This window comes from Eublepharis macularius, chromosome 5, assembly GCF_028583425.1.
Source record: "Eublepharis macularius isolate TG4126 chromosome 5, MPM_Emac_v1.0, whole genome shotgun sequence".
Lineage (NCBI taxonomy): Eukaryota > Metazoa > Chordata > Lepidosauria > Squamata > Eublepharidae > Eublepharis > Eublepharis macularius.
The window spans coordinates 15266802-15294549 of record NC_072794.1 but is presented as its reverse complement, the minus strand read 5'-3'; the positions used below and the strand labels follow the sequence as shown (position 1 = coordinate 15294549).

The window sequence follows — 27748 nt, the reverse complement described above, 5'->3', positions numbered from 1 at the left end:
TGAGGATACTGCCACCAACATACCCTCTGCAGGGCCTAACAAGATATAGCACAAAGTCCTTTGAAAATTCACATTGTGCACAGATTATCTATAGCACTAAAATCTGAAGCCTTGACTGAAGGAATGCCTGGGGGGAGAATCTGTGCCCCCCCCCCTTGGCCAAAGGAGATCACTTCAGGAAGCATGGCAAGGACAGGTTTGCAGACATGGTCACTGGATGCTGCCTGAGACCCACAAAAGCCTGCAAGCCAGGCTTCAGTGCGGCTCAACTCAGTGTGATTTATAGCGCTGAGGTCTGAAACCTGTATGTGGCTTTTCAACAAATCACATCCTTAACTAAGGTATATTGGAGATGGCGGGGGGGGGGGGACCAGAATAAGCAGTTTGGGAAGGGAACAGGCAAAGATTTTATGGAACTAAAGGGCTTTTTAGAGATGCTTTATCAAAAGGGAAGTGAGGGAGAACAAACCATGCAGAGATTTCTGCCAGTGCACTAAAACAATTGTGCAGGGTTCTACTATAAGTTGATGACTTATTGTGGGGCCTCATGTGTGCCACTACCAAACAGAGCACTTGCAGCAACCAGTGTTTGGGCTGCAGAAACATTACTGATTATTCAACAACATGCCAATTATTCACAATATTAAACTGTACTGTTTCAGACTTTCTTATCTGCTCTTTGCTGACGTCTTGCTCTGAATTTTGACGTAATTTGCCCTTTAACTGTAAAAGGTCTGTACAGAATGATTTCTTTGTACTTCATTAAGGGTTCCAAACTGTCCAGTTCTGAGATTTATATCCCAAATTCTGAACAGCTCAAAGAGTTTCATATAAGGTCTAGAGACAGAGATCTTTCTTTAAAGAACCTGTTGCTTAGTACAAATAATTTTAATGTGAGTCCTCTTTGTTTAACCCTTGCCACCAAGGCACACAGAGACTTCTTTTAGACTTTAATCTTTATACTTTATTGAAATAAGCTCTAATATTTTTAATAAAGCAAGATACTAAAATATAAAGGCTTATTAAAACGAAACCAATAATGATGAATGTATGTACGCAATAAAACGTAAATCTCTTAATGTGTCTCAATTAAAGCCAAGAATGATTTAGAACCAGATCATACTCAAGTCTACTATGAAATGCAATGGATTCTCAATAAACACTCAGACAAAAACATTTCTCACTTAAATTATCTTCATGAAATTTCCTTCACCAAAACCTGGATCAAAACCGCACGTCCTCACAGAACAAGGGCATCTTCATGGCGCAATTTCTGACGTCATCGAACCATGATCCCGTTTTCGTGGTGCGATAATGTCAGAAATTGCACCATGAAGATGCCCTAGTTCTGCAAGAGTTGCGCGATGTTAGGATGTGTGGAAACGACACTGAAGTTCTTATTTGGGTGTCATCTTTTATACTAACTGACATGTGCTATCTATAAAGAAATCTCTAAGATCTTTTACACATGACAGAAACAAAAATATGGTCTTAGATTTAGCTGATTCTTCAGATTTTCCCTCATATGTCATTTTACTAAAGCAAGTGTGATGTTATCGTGCAGGTACATGATAAACTCTATAAATCTTGAAAGTTGTCCAAAAACGTTAATTGAGCAAATTATTAGTGGTCTATTCTAGAAATTAAAGCATGATTAATCTACCATTGTCCAACCACTTTTAATGGGTTGTCAAAAGATAAGAGGAACAGCTGTGTATTACACAATTTGCTAACAAACTTCATTGAAGTCATACAAAGTTCACTAGAATACTTGTGTATAATTGGAGGATATTGTGATTTAATCCATACTCCTGCGACAGGTTTGGCACACCCCCTGCCACCTTAACAGGCCATACTTTTTTAAATCGAAGACTTGAAACTTGATTCGCCATCTTAGAAGTTTAATTGATTTAAAGTGTTCCATACTATTTTTCTATCAAAATGAGTCTAAAGCAGTTCACAAACAAAATAGTAAAAAGGAGTATTTTAAAGGAAAACGAAGCTAGCCAGCAGATGGTATAAAAAATGGAACCAGAAAAGTGAATCATACAAAGCCACAGCAACCAGTTCAACGAATCGATGCCCCCAAAGCATGGGGGAATAGTTGATGTGGCCTAGGGGGGGTCAAGAAAATGAGCCCTCATCCAGGCAGTCCCTGGTTCTCTGTTCCCACGGACACACTCGTTGGCCTTGAGGCAAGCCACCTCTTTCGCAATTTGCCCCTCCCCACCATCTGCAATCCTAGGAAAATAACAGAGGGCTGTTATAACGATGGCAATATAGTGGCTGCATTCAGACATCACAATAATTCATGAACACAGCATCCATCTGCCTTATACTGAATGAGACCCCTGGTCCATTAAGGTCAGTCTTGTCTACTCAGACTGGCTGCCAGTCTCCACGGCCTCAGGCAAAGATCTTTCACATCACCTACTGCCTGGTCCTTTTAACTGGAGATGCTGGGGGACTGAATCTGGGACCTTCTGCCCACCAATCAAACGCTTTCCACTGAGCCACAGACCATCCCCTAAATCATATTCTACCAACCCCCAGTCAACGGGGATGTCCGAACACAGGCAGACCTACCCACCAGGACTGCAAATTAGGTTTTATAGTGAATCTGTAAACCAAAATGTGTGCTAATTGCGGTTCGCTGTGATAAATTCACAACAATATTTTGCTGAGCCCACCTTCACAGCAGCCTGGCCACAAAGATGGCAGGAGAGGGAGATAATCCTCCTGACTGGGAGGATATAAACAATGGACAAATCAAGGCTTAGGCAGCAAGTGGGATTTGTTACTTACATTTGGGACACTAACCACAGGTTTTTGCACAAGCTATGGTATACTGTGACGTTTGAATGCAAGTAAAGGCACATGCTTATGTATAGTTTTCTGAACAGTGAAAACACAATAATAAATTATTATTAAACAAGGCAGGCCTACAGCAAAAAGGATAGAAACACACACACACACCACCCTCCTTCAAAGGAGAGATTGTTGGTCAAGAGGCTATTGTAGAAGAGGCCCTTTCTCTGGCAGTTACCCACCTAACTTCAGAATGTGAGGGGCAACACAGAAGAGCCTCAGAAGAGAATGTACTTTCCAGAAAGGATTCTATGGGAGCAGACGGTGTGATGGAACTATATGGGGCAATGATGTCTGTGGTGCTTGGGGGTGCCATGGTGTGTACCAGTGTTTCCTTGCACCCACTTACTTCTCCCCCAAGGAATCAATCCTCCAAAGCAGAGAGCTAATCCTGGATTTCCTCGCCCTCACTGAGGCAGCTGCTTCAGAGAACCTCATCAGGCATCATCCTTGGGACTGCACAGAAGAGCCGTTCTGAAACAGCAGCCTCCCATCATAGGACGATTTTTGGCTTGGAAACTCCCAACGTATTGTGATTACTCCCTCTCAGTGATAATTTCGTGGTGGCACCCACTACCCTTTCCAAAAATGCCCAAAGGCACAAATTTAAGGACCCCCAATATGGAGAAACATCTTGCCATGATAGAGCTGCAAAGGTTAGCTAGAAGTTGATCCACTTCAAGCGTGGCTCAATAATGCATAATTTGTGTAAATATGATTTATTCTGAAATTATGGAGCATTTCTGAAAGCCTCCTCTGCTTTTGTCTAATTAAAAAATCAGGTCGCACCTTCACTGCTTACCACATAGAGAGCCTGCAAAGTTTGACAGTCCCCTGGAGATACTTAACTACTGAAACCGTTTACTAAAAATCTCACCAATGCTTCACAGTTGCGTGTGCATGCACATAGGCAGACACCAAGCTCAGAATAGCACAGGAATACAGAGAGGCAGGCAGGAGCCACATTCACCAAAATAAAAGCAAGTATACAACAGAGGAGGAAACAGATGCCCGTACTGTTTAAACAAGACTGGCCTACCAAGTGGGGCTGATGCAGAAGATAACATACACCTTATTTTAAGGAGCATGAACAGTTTTACTTGCAACAGTGGGATGTTAAGGTGTGTGTGGGGACTCATCAGGATTTACTCAGTTTCTCTTTTCTAGAGGACATCCCTCACGGGGGTCTGAAACATAAATGCAAGTTCCTAGTCCTGTCTTCAACAGGATGATTCCAGAAAAATGCCCCCCCCAATAAACAAAGAAACATTCCTCCCCTTCCATTATTCCAGATATCTAGCAGTCTACCTCAGCAAACAGAGGTTCTATTTAGCTATCTTTGATAACCTTATCCTCCTGGAGTCATATCTCATGTGCACTTCCATAAGAACAAGAGACACTGAATGCAGCACCATTTACTCCTGAGGGTGATGTAGGACAGAATTGGAAGGTGGTGTTCCTATCCAGAATCTGCACCAGTTTTACCATTATGTTGCTGTTGAGTATTAACCTGTATTACTTTGTGGATACAGAATACCAAATTGACAATATTTGGCCTTGAGTCTCTCTCACACAAATAAAAACAAAAGGCCTGTTATAAATCAACAGTTGCCACTGACCCAGGTCCTTTATACAGACACATGGATTTGATCCAAAACCCGGCATCTCTTAGGGTGAGAGCCTAGTGTATTTTGTACAGAGAATGGAAAATAAGTTCCTTTTGAGAAAGGAAATGGAGCCACTAGATTGAAAGCATTTCACATACTGGCCCATAAGGCAAGGCAGGCTGACAACTGCCCATTTCATAGACGCGTATGTGTGTCAAGGCCAATAACAGCTAGCTGAGGCCACCAAGTTAGATCAAGGCAAGTTCTGAACTGGCCATTGCATGAAGAATCATCATGGTATGTTCTAAAATCTCAGCATACATTATCTTGATGCAACCCTTACAACAACCCTGTAAAATAAGCCTGCATCATTCTCCCCATATTGCTGCAGAGGGGCTCCAAGTAAAGCCATCCTTAACTTGCTTAAGCCTACCTACCGATTCTCAAAAATACAAATTTTGTTTAATAAAACAACCACTTAAATTTCAAAAACATTACCAGTGAAATACTAACACAACCTAGCACAGACACATATTATAAGCTCTGCTACTTGTTTTTGAAATAAAAGTTAGCATGTGTGCCAATATCAGTATTGTGCCGACAATCAATGGGAAGGAAAGCACTGGAAAAAATATACATTCCACAGGAACTGAAGACCCTGGAATTTACAGGTAACCCTTTGCCAGTTCTCCAAGCCTTGGAAAACATTTAAACTTTTACAGCAATATATGAGCTGTAAAAGAACTTATCATTGGAATTCACAGACAAACACAACCAGGGGCTCCACAGCTGACAATACAACAATCAATTTAAAAAAACAGCAGTGTTCTGATTTGACAATAAGACCAATGCAAGCAACATTTGGTTAAATATTGTCTGTAACACATACCGCAAAGCTGCTGTATTTTGGTCCTGGACACACCATGCTTACCTGTCATTAAACACACACACAGGCTGTAACCCTTTTTGTTGGAAAGTAACTATAAAGCCAATGGCATTCATCGATCCAAATAAAAGGACGATGGCCACCTCACAGGGGGCAGGTGGAGGCAGACATACGGGGCAGAACTTCAAGAAAAAGATACAAATAACAAGCCTGATGAAATGGCAATGGCAGCATCCCATTCAAACGGGTCTTCCAAAGAAGAAGCAGGAGAGATGGAAGGGGAAGGGGACAAACATCTTGGGGGGAAGGGGAGTACCTTGGGAACAGGGAGGGGCACTGGATGGGGGGAGGGGAGAGAGAGAGAAATATGATGTTATTAAAAGATCTAAGAGAAGAGGAGAAAACCCCTCTTTGGGGGGGATTCTTCTAAAACTGAGAAGGAACAGTTGGTGGGGAAGATGGAGGTGAAGCATGAGGATAATAAATCCATGACAGACCTAAGGGGGGGTGAAGAGATGGGGGGATAGGGAAGGGGCTGGAAGCCCCAATTCCCTGAGGGGGCTGCTAGGGGACTCATGGAAAGGGGGGTCAGACTAGGCCGGGGGGGCCTCCCTCCCACCTCTGGGGTCAGGGGGCGGGGCCTCAGCCTGCATGGAGGGGGCGCGCCTCCCTTTAGCCACGCCCCCTGCCCTCAGGTGAGCGGGGACCCCCCTCAGAGCCCCACCGGTAAGCCCTGTGCCCCCCTGAGGGCGGAGCGGGGCCCCGCTTCCCTCTCCCTTTCCCGTCTTTCACTCACTCACTTTCGCTTCCACCAGCTCTGCCGCCATTTTGGCTTCCAGCGTCCAACGCGCCGGGGACAGGTGGAGGGAGGGAGGGGGAGGGAAGCTCTCGCAGCCGCCAGCGTCACGTGACAGACGGCGGGGCGGCACCTCAGAGGAGGCGGTGGCAGCCAATGGAGGAGAGAAAAGGCGGGCGCGTGCGCAGTCCCGCTCGGAGAGGAGGGATTCGGAGACCGGCAACGCCTGCGCATTGCGAGGGGGGCCTCCCAGTCGGCGAGGAAAAGAGACGCATGCGCACAGTGCTGACGAAGCGAGCCCGCTTTTCAGGTTTCTTCCCACTTGCCGCTAAAAAAGTGTAACGCCTGCGCAGAGAGGCGAAAGGTCCTCCGGCCTGTCGTCTGAAAGGGCGACGCGTGCGCACTAAGGGCAACAGCTTTGACTCAGCCTTAAACCGCTCCTTCCCCCCCCTTTCGAGCCATTAAAGGGACACAACCGTAAAAGCGAGCCGAGTGGTGGAGTCAATTTAATTCACTTTAAATGGATGCGTGAGGAGAAGGCTTCATTTAAACTTCGTTCATTCATTAATTTTATCATGTCATTTTAATTTTATTCAATTTTATTCATGTCATTTCTGGACCCCCTTTCTCACTGAGACTCAAGGCGCATTACATTATATATTACAATCAATATTAGGACATTTCAATATACATGTAATGGGTATATACATGCAATTTGCAAAACAAAGAAAGAAAGAAAGAAAGAAAGAAAGAAAGAAAGAAAGAAGTTTAACAGTGTTGAAATAGACAATTTCCATGACTGATATATTAAACAACATAAAAATTACCCAGGAAGATAATACTTATAGCAATAGTAGCAAAGTCTATGGTCCCTCACTGTTTGCAGAAATAGTAGGGAAGTGTGTGGTCCCTCCTTACCCCTTTACTGATGGATCACTTGAGGCCTCTTTCATACAGTACAGCCCTCCCATCTGAGCAGAAAGCCCTCTTGGACAATTCAGTTTTGCTTCGTTTATGGAAAACCAGGAGAGGGGGAGTTTTCCTAACCTCAGGTAAGCCTTTCCATAAAGTGGGTACCACCACAGAGAATGCCAGTGTACAGGCAGTTGTTGATTTTGCCCATGAGAGGGGTGGTACCTGCTGCAGAAGACCCTATTCAGATGAGCAAAGTTGCCGTGGTGGAATATAAGGAGAGCGGCGGTCCTATAGATATGATGAAGAGCTTTGTAGGTGATAGCCAATATCTTGAATTGGGCTCAATAACATTAAGAAGTATGGTTGTTGTGGGTTTTCCGGGCTGTATTGCCATGGTCTTGGCATTGTAGTTCCTGACGTTTCGCCAGCAGCTGTGGCTGGCATCTTCAGAGGTGTAGCACCAAAAGACAGAGATCTCTCAGTGTCACAGTGTGGAAAAGATGTTGGCAGGACATTTATATCTACTCAGGAGGGGTGGGGTTGAGCTGAGTCATCCTGTAAGAGTTTCCCAGGGTGTGGAATGCTAATGGCGGGAGGCTTCACTGTATCCTGAGGAGGTTCTTTTGCATATGGATTGGTGCTTGATGTGCTAATCTTCTCTGCAGGGCTGTTGTCGGGTATAGAGTGTTTTGTTAGCCTGGTGTTTTTCAGAACTGGAAACCATGCTCTGTTCATTCTTAAGGTTTCTTCTTTCCTGTTGAAGTTTTGCTTATGCTTGTGAATTTCAATGGCTTCCCTGTGCAGTCTGACAAAGTAGTTGGAAGTGTTGTCCAGTATTTTGGTTTCCTGGAATAAGATACTGTGCCCTGTTTGAGTTAGGCTATGTTCAGCCACTGCTGATTTTTCAGGTTGTCCAAGTCTGCAGTGTCTTTCATGTCCTTTTATTCTTGTCTGGACGCTACGCTTTGTGGTCCCGATGTAAACTTGTCCACAGCTGCAGGGTATACGGTATACTCCTGCAGAGGTGAGGGGGTCTCTACTGTCTTTTGCTGATCGTAGCATCTGTTGTATTTTTCGGGTGGTCTGAATACTGCTTGAAGGTTATGCTTTTTCATAAGCTTTCCCATCTGATCAGTAATTCCTTTGATATATGGCAAAAACACTTTTCCTGTAGTGGATCGTGCAAGACGGATATGTGAGCCGCACTTTCTCAATGAGGAAATTAATCATCTAAACCACGCACTTCAGGCAAATGGCTGCTCCAGAAATGAAATCCGAAGAGCAATCAAACCCAGGATGAATCAAACAACCAAGGAAAAACAGTCTCCTACAGGAAAAGTGTTTTTGCCATATATCAAAGGAATTACTGATCAGATGGGAAAGCTTATGAAAAAGCATAACCTTCCTTTGATATATGGCAAAAACACTTTTCCTGTAGTGGATCGTGCAAGACGGATATGTGAGCCGCACTTTCTCAATGAGGAAATTAATCATCTAAACCATGCACTTCAGGCAAATGGCTGCTCCAGAAATGAAATCCGAAGAGCAATCAAACCCAGGATGAATCAAACAACCAAGGAAAAACAGTCTCTTACAGGAAAAGTGTTTTTGCCATATATCAAAGGAATTACTGATCAGATGGGAAAGCTTATGAAAAAGCATAACCTTCAAGCAGTATTCAGACCACCCGAAAAATACAACAGATGCTACGATCAGCAAAAGACAGTAGAGACCCCCTCACCTCTGCAGGAGTATACCGTATACCCTGCAGCTGTGGACAAGTTTACATCGGGACCACAAAGCGTAGCGTCCAGACAAGAATAAAAGAACATGAAAGACACTGCAGACTTGGACAACCTGAAAAATCAGCAGTGGCTGAACATAGCCTAACTCAAACAGGGCACAGTATCTTATTCCAGGACACCAAAATACTGGACAACACTTCCAACTATTTTATCAGACTGCACAGGGAAGCCATTGAAATTCACAAGCATAAGCAAAACTTCAACAGGAAAGAAGAAACCTTAAGAATGAACTGAGCATGGTTTCCAGTTCTGAAAAACACCAGGCTAACAAAACACTCTATACCCAACAATAGCCCTGCAGAGCAGATTAGCACATCAAGCACCAGTCCATATGCAAAAGAACCTCCTCAGGATACAGTGAAGCCTCCCGCCCTTAGCATTCCACACCCTGGGAAACTCTTACAGGATGACTCAGCTCAACCCCACCCCTCCTGAGTAGATATAAATGACCTGCCAACATCTTTTCCACACTGTGACACTGAGAGATCTCTGTCTTTTGGTGCTACACCTCTGAAGATGCCAGCCACAGCTGCTGGCGAAACGTCAGGAACTACAATGCCAAGACCACGGCAATACAGCCCGGAAAACCCACAACAACCATCGTTCTCCAGCTGTGAAAGCCTTCGACAATACAACATTAAGAAGTATTTGTACATAAGTGTTGTGTGACAGAACTCCTGGGCATATGGGCAGAGCCGTTACTGAGCAACTATGTGTCACGATGACAGCCATGAACATTAATTCGCCTAAAATACACAGGCACAGGAAGACCTCTGAGCAAGTCAAGAGTGCCTTTCAGATGCTGCAACATAACCAGAGTTTAAGAGTTATAAACATGGAGTAGTATTCATTTGAAAACAGAGTGAGAGGCCTCCCGTTTTATTTTATTTACCTTATTTATAGTTCACTTTTCTTACTGAGTCTCCAGGTGGATTACGCAGCGTGAGTCAGTACAAGTCATTTTCAAGGATATTTCAATAAAAATGTAATAGGGTATAAATACAAATTTGCAAAGCTTTAAAACCAGCAGATATCTAATACAGAGTTGAAGAAATGCAGAAACAGAGTATATACAATTCTAAGACTGACATAATTAAACAACACAACTACCTATGTGTGTCCAGAGCGCCTTTCACCTATTGCCAAATGATCACAATTTAGGATTGTTATGGGTGGGCCCTTTAGTCAAGTTTTTCCGTTAAATCTATTTATCAACCTTATGGGTTGATTTTAAAAGGACCCCCTACTCAGTTTTCTTGGTCCCCACACTCAATACCATAATTGGTTCAGGACAGGCACATTTCCACTGATCGCTGCATTTTTTTTTTATAGGTTTTATGGAACCACAATGTTCAGAAGCTTATCAGCTTCTGGGGGAGGGCAAGCAACGGGGGGTGGCTGCAGCCTTCATGCCTTGATTGTGGGCTGCCTGGGAACATCTGGAGGGGAGATAAGGGTGAGCTGTTAGCCATCATAGCTAAATGGAGCTTTCCTGTTCATAAGCAGTCTACCCTAATTGCCTCTTCTCTCTCCTCCCCTTCTCCTCCCTCCTCTTCTATATTTGACCAGTTTCTGTACCATGCATCTGACGAAGAGAACTTGATTCTCGAAAGCTTATGCTACAATAAAATTGGTTAGTCTTAAAGGTGCTACTGGACTCTTTTTGTTTTTAGAAATTACATGATGTAAGGTGTGATATACTGTATTTTTCCTACCTGAAGGGCTCTTTTGTGAAAACAATAAAATACGTATTGTTGAAGGCTTTCACGGCCAGAGAACGATGGTTGTTGTGGATTTTCCGGGCTGTATAGCCGTGGTCTTGGGCAAGACCACGGCTATACAGCCTGGAAAATCCACAGCAACCATCAATAAAATATGTAAATAGTTACATACAGCTAGAATTGACAGTTTCTGTTTAGCTGAGGGCTGTGTGAGTAGAGATTTTGGGGAGGGAGCTATGATGCAAAGAGACAGATTGTGGATGGAGCCTACTAGCATCTCTGCAGGTGGCTGGCCCTTTTTTGGGCTGCAGCGGTGAATACCTGCTCAAATGCCCAACAGTCATACCTGGGTGTGCCTGCAGCAAAATGCACCTCTGGCTATGGCTGACTGAACAGCGCAACAAATAAAACTGACTGACTAATGCACCCCTGGCACACACAGCATGACACAGTGGCCAAGCAAATGATCTGTGATATGGGAGGTTCTCCAGTTTCAAATCTTGTCTCTGCCACCAACTGACTAGGTCTCCTTGGGCAAGCTACTCTCAGCCTCGGAGCAACATGGGGATTATAATCACGGTCTACCTTACAGGTCTATTGTCAGAAAAGCTTCAGCTGCTGAAATTGCTACCCAAACACTACGTGTTATTCCACTTGTAGTTGTGTTGCCTCCGCTCCTTGTCACCAGGCATACCCTCTGAATTGGCCCATAGCAAATGGCTCACTGAGACATTTAAATAAGGAACGTATCATTGGGTTGTTAAATAAAAACCAATTAGACATAATGCTTTGCAAGTAAAAAGTGACCTTTCTTTTTCTTTTCTTTTTTTTTTAAAGAAAATCTTAAATAAGCAAACAAGTAAACAAACCAATTCGGCAATTAACTACACAGTAAAAAAAAGCAATTAACTAGGTGGCAAATGAGCCAAGCAATTAAGCCATTCAATCATGAATCATAAAACAATCTGTTCATTTAACTGCCAGGTTAATTTATTAATGACTCATTAGACAATTATTAAAACAACTCCAACTATTTATAATGACCACCATCCTTACCCAAGGAAGACAATTATACAGTACTGAATCAAAAATTATGAAGTTAAATATAGCCATTCAAATGTTAATCAAGTTATAATTTTGAATCCAAGTTCTTAAATGTTTAAATGGCAAAACATAGAAATGATGACTTCAATCACAAACAGCACATGCCTGTTTGCATTGCAATAAATACATAGATGGCAGACAAAACATTAAAGCCAATTTACACATTATGTTATCCAGGGGTTCACGTCAGAGGTTCTCATTGTAGAACTAAAAACTTTTATGTGTGCATGTGGCAGTGGAACAGATGCGTTTGCCAGGGAGGTGGAAATTGCTGCTAGGTTGCTACTTGTATTTGTGACTCTGCTTATGACCAGGGCTTTTTTTCAGTGGGAACGCGGTGGAATGGAGTTCCGGCACCTCTTGAAAATGGTCACATGGCCGGTGGCCCCGCCCCCTGATCTCCAGACAGAGGGGAGTTTAAATTGCCCTCCAGAGCGCTCCAGCAGCATGGAGGGCAATCTAAACTCCCCTCTTTCTGGAGATCAGGGGGTGGGGCCACCGGCCATGTGACCATTTTCGTCATGAGCGATTTAAACTTTTAAAAACTCCCCCCTTGTTCCAGCTGACCCAAAGTGACATCATTGTGCAGTCCTGAGTTCCACCACTGAGTTCCACCACCTCTTTTCCCAGAAAAAAAGCCCTGCTTATGACCAAACCCGGGCTTGACGCCCATAAAGTGAGAAGCTGCCAATGATTCTGATCAGGAAAAGGGGCTTTCATCCCTGAAACCTATATACTGCACCAGAGACTACGAAGAGTGAAAGCGGGGGGAGACACTGGGTAAAAGAGCAAAAATTTTCTACCTGTCATATCTCCACCTCTTAGATAAATGAACCCAGTGTTCAAAACACTTTATAAAGCAAAAATCTATTGGCACCCTAAAGACTAACAACACTAATTTCAGTATGAGCTTTCATGAGTCACTGCTCTCCCCATATTGCAGACAGAGGAGTATGCCAAAGGCCATCCAGTAGGTTGGGGGCATAAACAAAATTCAAATCAAGGATGTCTCAGTTCGTTGCTCATAGTTGCTGGTTCCCCTGCTCCCCGCCTCCTCCAGCCCCCTCCGCCACCACTCACCTGGCCGGTGGAAGAAAAAGGTGGGGGAACGGGCCTCCCGGGGTGCGCTCCTGGTGTGGCACGATGATGTCAGTCCCAGGAGCGATGCCATTTCACAGGCCCCAGGATCGCTCCCATGCTTTGCGCCCCAATTTGAGCCCCAAACCCCACCCTCCACAGGCTCCACTCCCAAAATCTCCAGGAATTTCTCAGCCTGGAGCTGGCAATGCTGCTGTCTGCTGTACTGGTTTCCTTTACCCATGGTTAGCTTTCTGCTGCTTTCAAAGGGGTTTCTGGTCCTTGATTTAAAAACCATTTTTAAAAAATCACTTCATTTATACGCCACCTTTCCCCACAATGGGGACCCAAAGCAGCTTACGTCATTTTCATCTCCTCCATTTTTCCTCCTCACAGGTAGGTTAGGCTAAGGGTATGTGACTGGCACAAGGTCACCCAGCAAGCTTCTCTGGCAGAGCAGGGAATCAAACCTGGGTCTTCCAGATCCTAGTCCATGATTCTACCACACTGGATTTCATGGGGGCAGAGTTGGAGAATTCTATGGGGCTTCCTCCAATGCCCCCCCATCTCACCAGACTATCCCAATGATCCCCCCACTTCCTTGTTTTTATAACCCCTTTCCTGACACTTCCCCCAATCGCTCCACCCCCACCTCCAGCTGCCGCCAACCTGTTGGCGAACCTGGCTCAGAATTCCTCCACCCCAAGTGGATTAATCAATGTATTTATTAGGCTTAGGCGTCAAATCCCGCTAAAGCTAAGACTTTGCCAGATAAACAGGCTGCTTTGCGAAGGCAGCCCGTTTGTGAAAACACAATTAGCAAACCTTGTAATCTGCACTAATTGCAAGCTGGCCATCACTAGGATTCTCCAGTGGTCCGGTACTGCTTCCCTGACCCTCCTGGGCTTTCCTGGACCTTCAAAGATGAGCTGAGACCAAGGGGTTGTCCAGTTGGCCGAACCATGGAGGGAACTGGAGCTGAGGGGCCGAGGCAGCCCGGAGTTTCCTTCACCATTGATTACCTGCTTTTTGATAAAGGAAAAGCACCTCAAGAGGACCCGGAGTCTCGGGATCACCAGGACCCTGGATTCTCCAGAGGAAAAGAGGTCACAGCAGTGGTGGGACCACAGTCACAGGGGTCTCTAGACCTTCTGGATAAACCTAACCTGTCCTACATCGCCCTCATTTCTACCGCCATCCTCTCATCCCCGGAGAAGAAGCTGCTGCTCTGCGACATCTATCAGTGGATCATGGATAAGTACCCCTACTTCAAAAACAAGGTGAGTTTGGCAGTGGGTTCTTGGACAGGGGTGTGAATTTGAGCAGAAGAAGACCAAACCCCCTTTCCTACATGGACGCACATTGTGGAATCCAAAAATCAAGCTTGTCCCAAATCTGGGGTCCCTTTTCCTTGAGCTTACCTGGCTTCGATACAGGAGACAAGGGGCCATGGCACAGTGGTACAGCATCTGCTTGGCATGCAGAAGGTCCCAGGTTCAATCCCCGGCATCTCCAGTTAAAACATTCAGGTAATAGGTGATGTGAAAGACCTCTGCCTGGGATGCTGGGGAGCTGCTACCTATCAGAGTAGACAATGCTAACCTTGACGGATCTATGGTCTGAATCACTATAAGGCAGCTTTATGCTCTCTTGGTTTCCTGGTACTGCTGGGGAAGCTGAAAACCGACAACTTAGTTTCTAGAAGTCCACATGGACATATCCTAAGCAGGTCTATTTGGAAATAAGTCCCATTTTATTCAATGGGGCTTACTCCCAGGACAGTGTTCTTAGGACTTCCTTCTATACCCCTTTATTCCAAGCCATAGAAAGTCTGCGATGAGGGCTTGGAAAGGTATCCGAGAACCCTGCCAGACAGAGATATCTTTCGCCACGATTTGGGCCTCTGAATGTCTCCGTATCCGTAAGGTTTCCCTGGGTCTAGGGCCCGTTAGGTTCCTGTAGCCAGATTTTAATCCCTGTTCTTTGCTAGAATATGTATCACCTTGTTTCACCTGTATCACCACCTTATCCTCTCCCCACTCGGCTCCTGATATCTAGCCCTTATACATCCACATCTGCCTGTCACACCTCGACAAGATCCGGTGAGAGAGGAAACCCACTCAGTTGTTTCAAGGGTAGTAATAATTTTGAGGGCTACCAAGCAGGTTGTGAATGGAGAGATTTTTCTGCATTGATTTCCTGCAATGGTACATAGATGCTCAGATGCAATCCTGCAGTGTTGAGTAGAATGTTGCACTCTAGCATCCTGAGAATGCCAATCCTGCTGCCTTTGTGGATTCCACAGAAGTAATCAGTTTTCTCCCGAAGACACTTACTTGGTGTGGAACTCTGGATGACACGTAACACCTCTTCCTGGTGTCATGTTTCCTACAGATCTGCAATATCAGCTCCATTTTTATCAAGCCATTTAGACATTATGCAAGCTTGCTGAGCCACACTGAGTTCATCATCGGTGGGATCAGCACAAGCTGTTTTGCTTCCCTGTAGGCAGAAATTAATTTTGATATTGCATGCAGAGTGAAGAATTTGTGTTTTTTCCTTGAGGATCTTCCTGATTGTTTTGCCCCTAGGAAAATTGTATGTTGGAGGGCGGGGTGGGATTGTCTTTGTTCAGTAGCATGAAAAGGGATGAAAAAATTGGAGAAGGTGAGATTTTTCAGCATATGAATCTGCCAGGCAAGATCATGAAGCACAATACTGTAATCCATGGAGTACAATATAGGTAATCTTGATGCACTGGCGTGGGTGATTCTTTTTGTGTGGTGTTTTATTGACGTGGATGTACAAAACCCAGCAACAAAACGAATCATGTACAATCCCAGCCAGATCACTTTTAGCCAAGCACAGCCTCTCATTCCCCCCCACCCCCATCCTGCTCTTTAGTGGCCTACCTTCAAAGACTGTTGCAAACCTTTGTGAGATAATGTTTGAGAAGCACTTTGGACATTGTATGTGTTAGTCGCATAGGAAGAAAAAAGATGCAAGTGTTAGGAAAGTCAAGGAATTAATTCCAAATGGAATTTTAGAACTGTTTGGAAAAACTGGCTTCAGAGGAAAGCCGCACTGGGGTGGGGAATTCCCACACAGAAAAGGGAAAATGCTCTCATCTTTAGTGAGGACTCCCCATTCTTGTGACAAACTGATAGAAATTGATAATTTTAACCATGCGGGTATCCAAGTGGAATAAAAGGGGGAGGCAGGCATACCAAATGAAAACATCTGCTCACCCACTCTGGATTCCTCAACAGGTGATTGTTATGCTGCTCTGAATTCAGTAAGATTACAAGGGGAGCATCATTTGAATTGTCAGATTTTCCCCTCCCATGATCTCCCTTACCCTCCTGTCAACCCGATGCTAGTTCCCATCCGTTTCAGGCGACTTGTACCTCCTGCTATAGCTCTCCCTTTTCCTCCGCTTTCTTAGCTCTTCTCTTGCCATTCCATTAATTTGTGCCCCAACTTCTCCCCTCCATTTTATAATCACAACAACCCCATTGCGTTTTGTGATGCAGAAGAGATTTGAACTCATGCCTCCTCTAGCCCCTCCAGAGGTGGTAAGATGGTCTGCGTTCCAGCGGTTTCCCTAGTTCCTGTGGGATGCTGGAATTTTTGAAAAGATTGTGGAGAAGGCAGGTCTGGGTCTGAGACACTCAGAACCACAGGGCAGATTCCAGATGCCTGATTCAGGAGGGGCTGTGGTTCACTGGAAAAGTCCCTGATTTGCATGCAGAAGGTCCCAGGTTTGATCCCTGGCATCTCCAGGTAAAAGACTAGGCAGTAGGTGAAGTGAAAAACCTCTGCCTGAAACCCTGGAAAGATGCTGTCGGACTGAGTAGGCAGGACTGATGGTCTAATGCATTTTCATGTGTGATCGGTTATGACAGGGGTCTCTAATCTTTTTGAGCCTGTGGGCTCCTTTGGAATGCTGACACTGGATGGTGGGCGCAACCACAAAATGGCCACCACTGGGGGCAGAGCCAGCCACAAAATGGCCGCCACAGAACGGCATGAGTGAGGTAATGCATAGTAACTCTTCAAGATTTCAGGCAGAGGCTCTGTTTAACAGGATGCCCTTTAAAAGGAATATACTGTTTTAAAATATTCATACCTCGCATACAAACAGCTTGCCTTGTGTCACTCAATGAAGATCTTTGAGCAGTGGTGGTATCTGCTGCTGAAGCAACAAGGAGGGCTCCAGTCCAGAGCACGTCAGAGCATGCTCTGGAGCTCCTGGGTCCATTCCCCAAGCCTTTTCCCCTCACTGGCCAGGTGAGTGGTGGTGGAGGCAGAGGCTGGGAGCTTGGGGTCCCCCACCAGGGGAATGGCAGCCCTACCTCACCCACTTTCTGAAAACACTTGGTAGGCACTAGGAAAGGTACTGGCAGGAGCCATGCTGCCCATGGGCACCGCATTGGAGACCCCTGAATTACAATAAAGTTTCAGAGACCCCAACTCTTGTGTAATTGCCACTGGCACCCTTTTAGTGCTCCTATCTCCAGGGCTTTCCATCACATTGCTCTGGGGCTGGCATAAAGGTTTGGCATTGGTGGGTGCTTCCCAAGGCCCTATAGCCTGAAGAGGGCCTGCCACTGTGCAGGAGTACCAGCCACAGTCTCCCTCCCAAACCAGAGATGGCAAAGATGGTACTGAGCCCCCGAACTCTTTCTCCCTCACACATCACCTTCTGCTTTCTCCTTTTCTTCTCTCTCAGATAGCTGGAAAGAAGGCTTGTTTACACTCCTGCACCAGCTAGCAGCCAAGCTGCTGGAGAAGGCAGGCCACTAGGCCAGCAAGTGGTGGTGGCTTCTCATTTTTCTGGGTGACCAGAAGCAGCAGCTGTTTGTGTGCCTGCTCCTTCTGTGCCATGGACGACCCTGGGAGGGGCTCCCTTGCACTGTGGCTTCCAAACGGTAAGCAGGCTGCTATATCTGTGTTGGGTACAGCACCTAGCATGCCGTTCATTACATTCACATCTATCCCTTTAAAAATTCACATTTCACTTCCTCTGAAATCCCTCTCTGCGCATGACATTGCTTCCATAAGAACATTTCAGCCAGTGTTCACAATTCAGAGCTATTAGCACAGCCGCTGAGGGCGGCTGTGTTATACCTAACTGTACAGGAACAAAGGGTCCTGCAGTGCATTGTGTAATTATTCTGCAAATTTTCAGCAGGGGGTGCTATTGCCTCATCTAACTCTGCTGAAAGGAACACTTCGATTGACGCAACAGTATTAGACCAAGGACTGAGGCAGAAGGTAGCAAGAGACTGTTAAAATGGCAAAAGCGTACCAGGGAAAGGGGGGCTCTAGATACCTTCGTTGGAAAACCATTCCCCATCCAGTCTAGCATCCTATTTCCAAATGTCCCCAGAGGTCTTACAAGGAGGCCAAAACCTTTCACTCTTGTTGCAACAAGCATTCAAAGGTACACTGCCCCTGAACATGGAGGTTTCAAATTGTCTTAATCGATGGACTGCTCTCTTCTCCATGAGGTTATCTAATCCCCTTTTAAAGCTAACTAAACTGGTGGCTAACCCGTGCCACTGCTCCTTTTGTTCTCAGGAAAAAAGCTGGCGCAACAGTGTGCGGCACAACCTCTCCTTGAACGAGTGCTTTGTCAAAGCCGGCCGAAGCGACAACGGGAAGGGCCACTTCTGGGCTATCCACCCAGCCAACCTGGAGGACTTCTCCAAGGGCGATTATCACCGGCGAAGGGCTCGGCGCCGCATCCGGAGGTAAGAGGCCAGCAGCTTCCAGACTGCTGCTGCCCCAAATCCTCCCCCTGATCCCCGCACCATATGCAGGGTAAGACCTCCCTCTCCTATCCCTTAATGGGCTCTATTAACCTCCACGGTGACCCTGAACACAGGGAGGATAAGACCTTTAGCCCTCCATTCTGACCCTGAGCTGACCTCTCCAGAACCAATGGAAAGATCCACTATCTTCCTTTCACTCTCCAGTTGGGAAGAAAGAATTAGCCTAGTGACAAAGAGCTGTGAACCGGGAAGCCCTGGGTTCAAACGTCGCCTCTGCCTTGACCTGGCAAAGGAAGACCCATTCCCCTCTCTGCCTCTCTATAATACAGGGAGAGTATAACATTATATAGCTATAATGCAGGGGTCCTTGCAAAGAAAAAGAGCTGGAGGAACTCATTAGCATAACTCATTAGCATATGCCATGCCCCTTGACATCACCAGAAGTGTGTCATTAGCATAACTGATTTGCATATGCCACACATCCCTGACATCACCTATCTTGGCTGTTTTGGACCCAATCTTGGGCCAAAATTGGGCCCAAAATGGCAAAAAGGGGCTGAAAAGGGCCAAAGAGGGGCCTAAAACAGTCAGGATTGGGCCGCTGCTGAGCAAGAGAGTGATCCACCACCCGTCAAAGGCCCGATCTTGGCTGTTTCGGCCCCAATCCAGGCCGAAACAGGCCCAAAATGGCCTAGAGTCAGGTGGGCGGGGCCATCTGACATGTGACCTCTTTGGGGAACTGCCAGAACTGCATTCCGGCGCGTTCCCCCTCAAAATGAGCCCTGCTATAATGTAACATAGGGCAGAAATTATTCTGCCCTATGTTATAGGGTTGTTGCAAAGAAAATAGCTGTGAAATATTTTGACTGTTCTAAAATCATGCGAATGATACCTCTTTTATAAAACCCTTGGGTGTGTATTTTCACTGTAAAGCTAAGAAGTCTGAGGTTCGAGTCTCACTTCTGCTACTAATTCTCTAACCAGTTATGCTCTCCCTCCGCCCCCACATTTGCAAACAAAGGGATAATCAATCATACTGGTCTATCTTACAGGGCTGTTGTAAAGATGTTTGAGATAATACCTGCAAAGTGTCTGAAAAGCTAGAAATACGTCATGTAAATACACAAACGTCCTAGCTGGATTTCAGACCAACATTTTCCAACAGAGGCAGACACCTCTGGAAATTCTACAAGCAGGGCATGAAGACATCAGCCCCCACCTGCTCATTTATGACCAGCAACTGGTATGCAGTGGTAGACTGCCTCTGAACTTGGAGGCTCCGTTTAGCCATTACAGTGAATAGGCCCATAACATTTCCAGCTGAGGTCAGCCACATACCTGTGGGAAGCCCCCAAGCAAGGCATTTGTACCCAGAGACACACTGCTATTGTACATGGAGGGATGGAGAGGTGCCATGGAGCTGTCAATGCACACACAACTATTCATCCTAAATGTGTTTGTCTCCCTCCCCTCTTTTCTGCTTTCTCCAGGATGGCAGTGAACTTTGGCTACCATCTTCCGTACACCTTTTACGGACTCAGCTGCTGCCTGAGCCGCTGCTGCCTTGGCTGTTCTCCATATACCCACCCCAGGCTTCCTGGCCTGCCTCTGCCTTGCCTGCCGAGTTACCCACCTCTCCTGATCCCCGCAGCTGCCTCCTTATTCCCTCACCCTTTCTTCCCTGGAGGAGGGACAGAGAAATCTCCAGCTGAAAAACGTCTTCGCTGGGCCACCGGAAACAGGCCAGCCCTCCCAATGGCACCCCTGCAAACCCACACCAACCTCTGACCTCTCTAGCCGAAACGAGCTGTAGAAGGACCTGCAGGTTACTCTTCCTAGCAAGGCTAGGTAAGCATCACATTGTCATACCACCGGCCTATCAATCCTGAAGGGAGCCCTCTGTCTGATATCATCTATTATCTCTGTAACTGGAGGTGTTGAGTAGTGAACCGGGGCCCCTCCAACCCAACCTCCATTCAAACTCCATCGTCATCTCCGACCAGCAGGGCTTCTCCAAGGTCTATGGCAGAGAAAGGTCTTGCCCAACACCTGCAGCCCTAGAGCATAACTGAAGGTGCCAAGGATTGAATTGGGACTTCCTCTGCTCTCGCATAAAGCTAAGACTGGCAGATGCTGCTCGTCCCTGCAAAGGAAGTCTTACTTAAAAGAGAAGAGCCTGCACTAGCTGTACACACCTCCTTCTCAGGGACATCCCAAATTAGAATCTCAAATTTTCCTCATTACTCTCATAAATGTTTCCTGTATTCACCCAGGCTGACCCCCTTCCGCCAATTAACTGTAGGAAGATCGCTAGATGACTCAATTTTCCCGTCCAGCCAGTAGAGGTTAAGCAGCTGGATAGGGGTAAGAAGGACAGCTGTAGTATCCTGGTTGCCAGGTCTAGATTGGGAAATTCCTGGAGATTTGGGGGGCGGAGCCTGAAGAGGGTGGGGTTTGGGAAGGGGCGGGGCCTCCGTGGGGTGCACCCTCCAAAGCAGCCATTTTCTCCAGGGGAACTGATCTCTCTTACCTGGAGATCAGTTGTAATTCCAGAAGATCTCCAGCCACCCCCTGGATGTTGGCAACCCTACTGCATAACGAAAGCCACAGGCCAAGATGGTTCCCTGAGTCCAGCATCCTGTTCATATGCGGGTTCAGCAAGATGCCCTCAACTCTGGAAGCCCACAGGAAAGGCGGGAAGGCAATAGTCCACCTTTGTCATTTGCTGCTTAAGGTCGAATCCACATTCACCCACTACCCGCATGTTTATCGGATATCTTCTGTTTGCCTCCAATCCGCGATTTTTCCCTCTTCGTTCACATTCCTGCTTCCAATCCGTCTTCCTCGCGCGTCCCTCCGGTCACACGGCCGCTCGAAAACTGCTTTTTTGGGCGGGACCTTTTTTCCCGCCCATTTTTTTAAAAAAAATTTTTAGTGCACTTTTCCGTTATTTCGATCTTGCCTTATAAAGAAATATCATTGAAGATAATGATGCCTCTCTTTCCCCCACTGACAGCACTGATGGCTCTCTCCCGTTTCTTTTTTGGAAATTTGGAAGCATGTGGGAAGCTTTCGTGGGCATTTCCTATGCAGGACAGTTCAGTGCCTGAATTTTACTGAAGTTTCACTTCCTTGGAGTGTCATTATTTCGATATTTCGTAATTTCGATATTACAGTAATATAAAATAAAAAAAATAAAAAACAGTTAAAAAGGAAGTTTCGCGAGTCCGTTCTGAGGGTGGATTCACCCCAAAATGATTTTTCAAACTACTAGATTTGATTCAGAAACAGCATAATCAATAAATCCAATGCTATGAAGTCAAAAACAGTCTTTTGCAGACTACGGAGCACTTGCAAGTTGAATCAGCCAATAGGAACTCTCGGAACGGCCGGAGAGACAGGAAGGGGGGTGGTTTTTTTAAAAAAACGCATAAATTGCGCATTGGCCCATTCACGGCCACCGTGAAACTCCCGTTGAAAACCTGTGACCACATATTCGGGAGAAATGCGAATGAAATGCGTCTGTTTAATGAGGTAATGTGACCGGCACGCAGGATTGCGTGGGGAATGCAGGGAACATGCGACTTAGAATGAGTAATGTGCATTTGACCAATATCTGGTATTCAAAGGTTTGCTGCTTCTGAACATGGAGGATCCATTTGCCTAACCCGGCTCTACTAATTACATTTCTCTGACATAGCAGAAGGGCTGATTGGATCAGACTATCTAGTCCAGTATTCTGCTTCCCATAATGACCTACTATGTGGTTCCATGAAACCCACAAATAGGGCAGGAAGGGGAAAGCACCCCTTCAACTGGCATTTAGAGATATATTGCCTCTGAACAGGGAGGTTCCATTCAACAGTCACACTAACAGCTGTTGTATCCTCCATGCAGAACAAAATGGCTATTCCCTTATGAAACAGCAAATAGAAGAGGGAAAAAAACAATCCACAGGGAATACAATACTAGTCTACAAAATTACAAAAATGTATTCAGAGTGCAAAGGCTACAAAATTTCATCACTGTGTTCAAATAAATACTCTTAATACAATTTCCAGGCACATACATGAACAATACAATACTTTTTACATAATCATATAGGGCACATTGCAGTGGACATCCACAGTTTCCACAGTCTTTTTGAAATAATTATAACAATTCTTTCCAGGGCTCCCCTTGGCAAGTGAATGGTGAAGCCCAGCCGTGAAGCAGACTCCAACCCACGCTCAATCTGGGGCCGGCTATCTGTGGCAGATATCGGAATCCTTCATCAGGAGCATGTGGAATGCTTTACAGCAGAAAAGGAAACTTCCAATGTATTCAAATCCTGCATGCCCAAAACATAAACTTGAAAATCTCTTTCACTTGCCAAGGGGAGCCCTGGAAAGAATTGTTATAATTATTTCAAAAAGACTGTGGAAACTGTGGATGTCCACTGCAATGTGCCCTATATGATTATGTAAAAAGTATTGTATTGTTCATGTATGTGCCTGGAAATTGTATTAAGAGTATTTATTTGAACACAGTGATGAAATTTTGTAGCCTTTGCACTCTGAATACATTTTTGTAATTTTGTAGACTAGTATTGTATTCCCTGTGGATTGTTTTTTTCCCTCTTCTATTTGTTGTATCCTCCATGAGCTTGTTTGATCCTTTTTTCAAAAAGTTCATTTAGATCAGCTGCCATCACTATATCTAGCAACTTAAATCCATAGAGTTTGGAGGCAGGTGGGCTTGTGTGGTTAGTTTGGTGTATATTTTTCATCTCTAAATCAGCAGGTTTCAAAACTCAGCAACCCAGGAAACCATCATTTTGATTTTAAGTAGGTTTGTGGACTCCCCTAGCCTTCCCCTTCTCCTTCAGTGGTTCCTGCCTTGTGCTGGGCAGCTAGGGTTGGTTGCCAGCCTCCAAGGGGTGGCTGGAGATCTCCTGAAATTACAACTGGTCTCCAGGAAACAGAGATCAGTTCCCCTGGAGAAAATGGCTGCTTCGGAGAGTGCAAAACTCCAAACTCGCACCGCACTTTGGCCTGGGATACTTGGTGGAAGAGGGCGGTCACTACATGAACAAAATTAAAATAAAAATGATTTCAGTATCAAGACTGAGTCTGTGTAACTGATTGTGCCAGTGATTGTGATAGATACGGCTGCCATTCCCCCACCCAGGATGGGGGATCCCCTGCTCCCATCCTTCACCCCCCCTCGCACCCACTTACTTGGCCCGCAGGGGGACCTACTTCCCAGGGCACCCCTGGGCAGCACAGCACACCCCTGCACCCACAGCGTCTCGATTCAGGCCTAAACACGCCCCACCATGGGCCCATTTCAAGCCGAATCGTGGCCCACAGCAGGCCAATCCAGCCCGTAGGAGCACTCCCGGCCGCCCTTTGACCCCACACAATGACATCACTTTCCAGAAGTGATGTTATCACTTCCACACGATGACTTCACTTTCCAGAAGTGATGTCATCACACAAGCCAGGAGCATGCGCGCACACGAAAACAAGCACCTGGGCAGCAACAAGGTAGGCGCCAGGCTCCCAATCTCCTGCCAGGGGAGTCAACCCTAGTGGTAGAAGATGAAAGAAGTTTCAGTAAGCTAGCACTAGGGTTGCCAGAGTTTTTGCTCATATACCAGAACAGTTCCAGCAGGCCAATGACATGATGACATCGCTTAAAGAAGTGCATGTGTTATACAGTGAGGTAAGAATGGTTAAGCCACCTCCCCTTCTTGTCTATTGAGTATTAACTTGCAAGAGAAGTTGACTTTGGTGGGAATAATTCATGATTTTGCAATGGAAAAGACCAGGAAAAATAAAGCTTTAATTGGCCTAATCTTTGCAGCCGAGTTGGTCCATTAGAAGTTTTTTTAACAAGACATTGACAAGGTAATCCCTTTTTAGTGAACAAAAAGTTACAAAATAGTTAAAAATCTAGGACTCTCAGGCTGGGCATTACTGAACAGAAATTGCAAAAATGGCATTTTTCTCAAATGTAGAATATGTAACTCATTTCTTAACCAAAACAAACGTTTTTCAGGATCCACACGATTGTATGTATGAGTTGAAATATTGTGGGGTTGGTGAGTGTGTAAGTGGGGGACATTTTACAAGCTTGTACTGGGCCCCCAAAATTAATAATTGGGCTCTGGCCAGAGGCTGGCTGAACAAGGATGGGAAAGGACCTGGAAAAACTTTCTGAGCTGCTCATAGTAATAGAAAAGTGTCACATGCAAACCGAATTTTCGGTATTTTTATCCCTCCTTGCTTCCAAAGAGATGAAAGCAGCATACATGATTCTGTCCTACCCTCTTGAATCTCACAACCACCCTTTGAGGTAGGTTAGGACGAGAGAGTGTCACTGGCTCAAAGTCACCCAGGGAGCTTTGCAGCAGAGAAGGGATTTGAACCCGGGTCTATCATGCTCTTTTTAAAAGTCTGTTGGAGCATATCATGGGACTCTTGGGGAGCCTTCAATCACTCGTCTTCTGTGCACGAGCTGAGAGGATGGATTTTTATCATTCCATTTGCTTGATTGCCTTTTTATTTGAGAAAAATAAAACCCCTGAAGGAATACATAATACACAAGGAAGGTCTGGCCTAATTGTTTGGCTGCTAATTGTTTTTGATGCTCTTAATGCAAATCGCAGATCCAGGGCACTTAAGGGGCCTTAAAGGAGATGACTTTGCCCTGTAATCCCTCCAGCTAAGCCCCCCTAAATCTGATCGCGGCCTCGAAAAATAGGAGGCTTATGACACAAGCTAATCGGTTAACAGTGGTGTCAGCCTTTGTGCCCAAAGGAAGGAAGAGGTAAAGGTAATGTAACCAAACCGGGGAGGAGTCAGGCAGGTACGGCATCCCCGGATGTGCCCAGTTCATGTGAGAAGCACTGTGGTGGACACCCTTTTAACCATGCTGCTGCCTAGTCTTGAACCAGTCTGGATCCTGCAAATCTTAACCAGGTGTATTCATTGCAGGAGACCGTTTAGCCTGAACGTTCATTGAGCACAGCTGTAGAGTAGCAGGCCACCTTTTGCTTGCAGATAGTCCCAGCTTCCAGTTTTGGATTCTCCATCTTGGAGGACAGGGCTCCCAGCACCTGAATGCCACTGCCTGTCAGGACATAGCAACATCAGCCAATGGCCTGGCATCTTTCTTGTACCCACCCAGGAAGTTCTGATTCAGTATAGAATCTAAAGCCACTGTAGAATGTTTCGTAAAAATGTTTCCATTAGAGACTCTTCACTCACCCACCCACTCCAACTATATAGCTCGCCAGAGTTATCGGGGAAGAAGAGTCCGCTTGAAACCTGTTTCTATCTAGATGCAATGTTAACTTCTACAGTGCTCTTGCAGCTCGATTTTTAGTCATTTAAGAATGACTGAAAAGTAGGCTGCCTGGGATTCGAACCGTTGATTTACACAGTGCTGCGTCATATTGCAAATGCAGGGTTTGACAAACAAGCGACTTACTCTGATGAGGAATTTGATCTGGGGATCTTCACAGCTCAAATTAAACTCTTGAAAGTCATTATCCGGCAGAGGTGACAGTTCTGCGTTGGATGGACCAATAGTCTAACTCAGAAGAAGCTGGTTTTATATATTCATGAGCAAACATCTACAGCAATGTCAGAGGGGATACAGATTAGAAAACATGCTTTGCCTAAAGATATGGCTGCCCAGTGCCGGTGCCAGAGTTTCTGGCGCCTGAGGCCAGGGGCAGCTTCGGGGCTGTTACTGCCCCCACGCATGCGCGCACCCGGACTGCGTGATGATGTCACTGTATGTGACGTCATTGCGCAGCATGCCACTACAAGCCGGCCCCATTGGCATGGCAGGCAGCTGGGACGCTGTGTGGGTGGCCTCCCAGCCCTCCTGCTCAGTTGCCCCGTGCCGCTCTGGCTGCCTGCCGTGCCTGGCCTGCAGCTTTGTGCAGGTGGTGGCAGCAGCATGGGGCAACTGACTGGGAGGGCTGGGAGGCTGCCTGCTCAGACTGCCCCGCGCTGCCACCGCCAGCACGTGCTTCTGGCCGGGCGCAGCAGGTGGCCAGGGTGGCGCACATGTGGCTTCCCAGCCCTCCCGCTCAGCTGCCAGTGCTGCCGCCACCAGCTCGACAGCACCCGCCCCCGGTGCCCTCCATCACCTCAGTGCTCGAGGCGGCTGCCGGACACACCTCCGTGGACGCACCGGCCCTGTGGCTGCCAGATACTTGGCTAAGGCAGATGACACCCTGCCCAGTAGCCCTAGTTGCCCACAGTAGGGGAAAATGGGGGGAATAGCTGGCATACTGATATTGTGATGTCACTTCTGGCATGAATCTGGAAGTGATGCGATTACTCTAGGAGTCCTCCAAAACTCTATGGTAAAACCATAGGCATGACCTCTATTTTCCTGTGCCGCCCCCCCCCCCCCAGTGCTCCTGTTGGTTGAGAGCATTGTGTTGACTATCATACCTAGAGGCTTAAGTTTCAGTCTCCAAAGATCTGGGCGAGAAGATCTTTATTTTTTTTAATTGGTAGTTGATGCAAATCATAGTAACTGAACTCAGAACTCAAAGGTCCCCATAAGAACATCCGAGTTGCCCTTGAAGTATCAAACGAAGTATCTAGGCAGAGCAAACAGCAAAATGCTGGCCCAGGAAAGTTTATGTTTAATGAATCAAAGGGCTAGCATTCTCTTGCTACTAGCCCATTCAGAGATAGACTGCTTCTGTACATGGAAGTCCCATCCCATTCTGGCTCTACCTCCAGTGCTTCCACCAATTCCACCTCCCCAGCCAAGATAGCAGCCTGCCCCCCCCATTCCAAATCCCCCCAACTCTAAATTTGTCACCATCTGTTTGCCAGTCCCCGCTGAGTGACAGCTTGTCCCCCAGCTAAGAGGCATTTCTAACTCAGCTCCTCAACCGACCGTGAGCCCCAGAATTAGCCGAGCTTCTTGGGTTGTAATCCGTGCAAAAGGCAGATTAGACACAGCCTTTTGTGTTTTTGATCCAGCATCAAGGCACACTTACTTCGCCCTACCGAAGACAAGCTGCTTAGGAGGAAAAGAGCCAGGAAAGCTCCTTTATGGCAAATTGGGGGAATATGGGCCATGCTGTGCCACCAGCCCTTAATAAATTATCAGGGGTCAGAGGCATCTCTCTCATGTGTCGTCAGAGGAAAGCTTTTAAGAGCAGTAGCAACCATT

The 27748-nt window shown here is 46.1% G+C and overlaps 2 protein-coding genes across 3 annotated transcripts in view; one reads left to right on the top strand and one right to left on the bottom strand.

Moving 5' to 3' along the window:
• The window catches only part of PIAS4 (protein inhibitor of activated STAT 4), a 33102-nt gene extending 26861 nt beyond the window's left edge, over positions 1–6241 (bottom strand). Inside the window, exon 1 of one of the 2 annotated variants that reach the window (XM_054982011.1) lies at positions 6162–6241. In XM_054982011.1, coding sequence (XP_054837986.1) covers positions 6162–6188 — 27 coding nt within the window. In that variant the 5' untranslated portion in view covers positions 6189–6241. Of the gene's footprint in view, positions 1–6157 lie in introns of both variants that reach the window. The other variant, XM_054982012.1, reaches the window with a different exon arrangement.
• A 7500-nt stretch (positions 6242–13741) lies between these two features.
• LOC129329956 (forkhead box protein D3-like) lies at positions 13742–20344 on the top strand. Its single transcript, XM_054979723.1, has 3 exons — positions 13742–14059; positions 18363–18535; positions 20047–20344. The coding sequence occupies exons 1-3, from the start codon at positions 13742–13744 to the stop codon at positions 20342–20344; spliced, it is 789 nt and encodes a 262-aa protein (XP_054835698.1).
• Positions 20345–27748: the final 7404 nt, after the last annotated feature.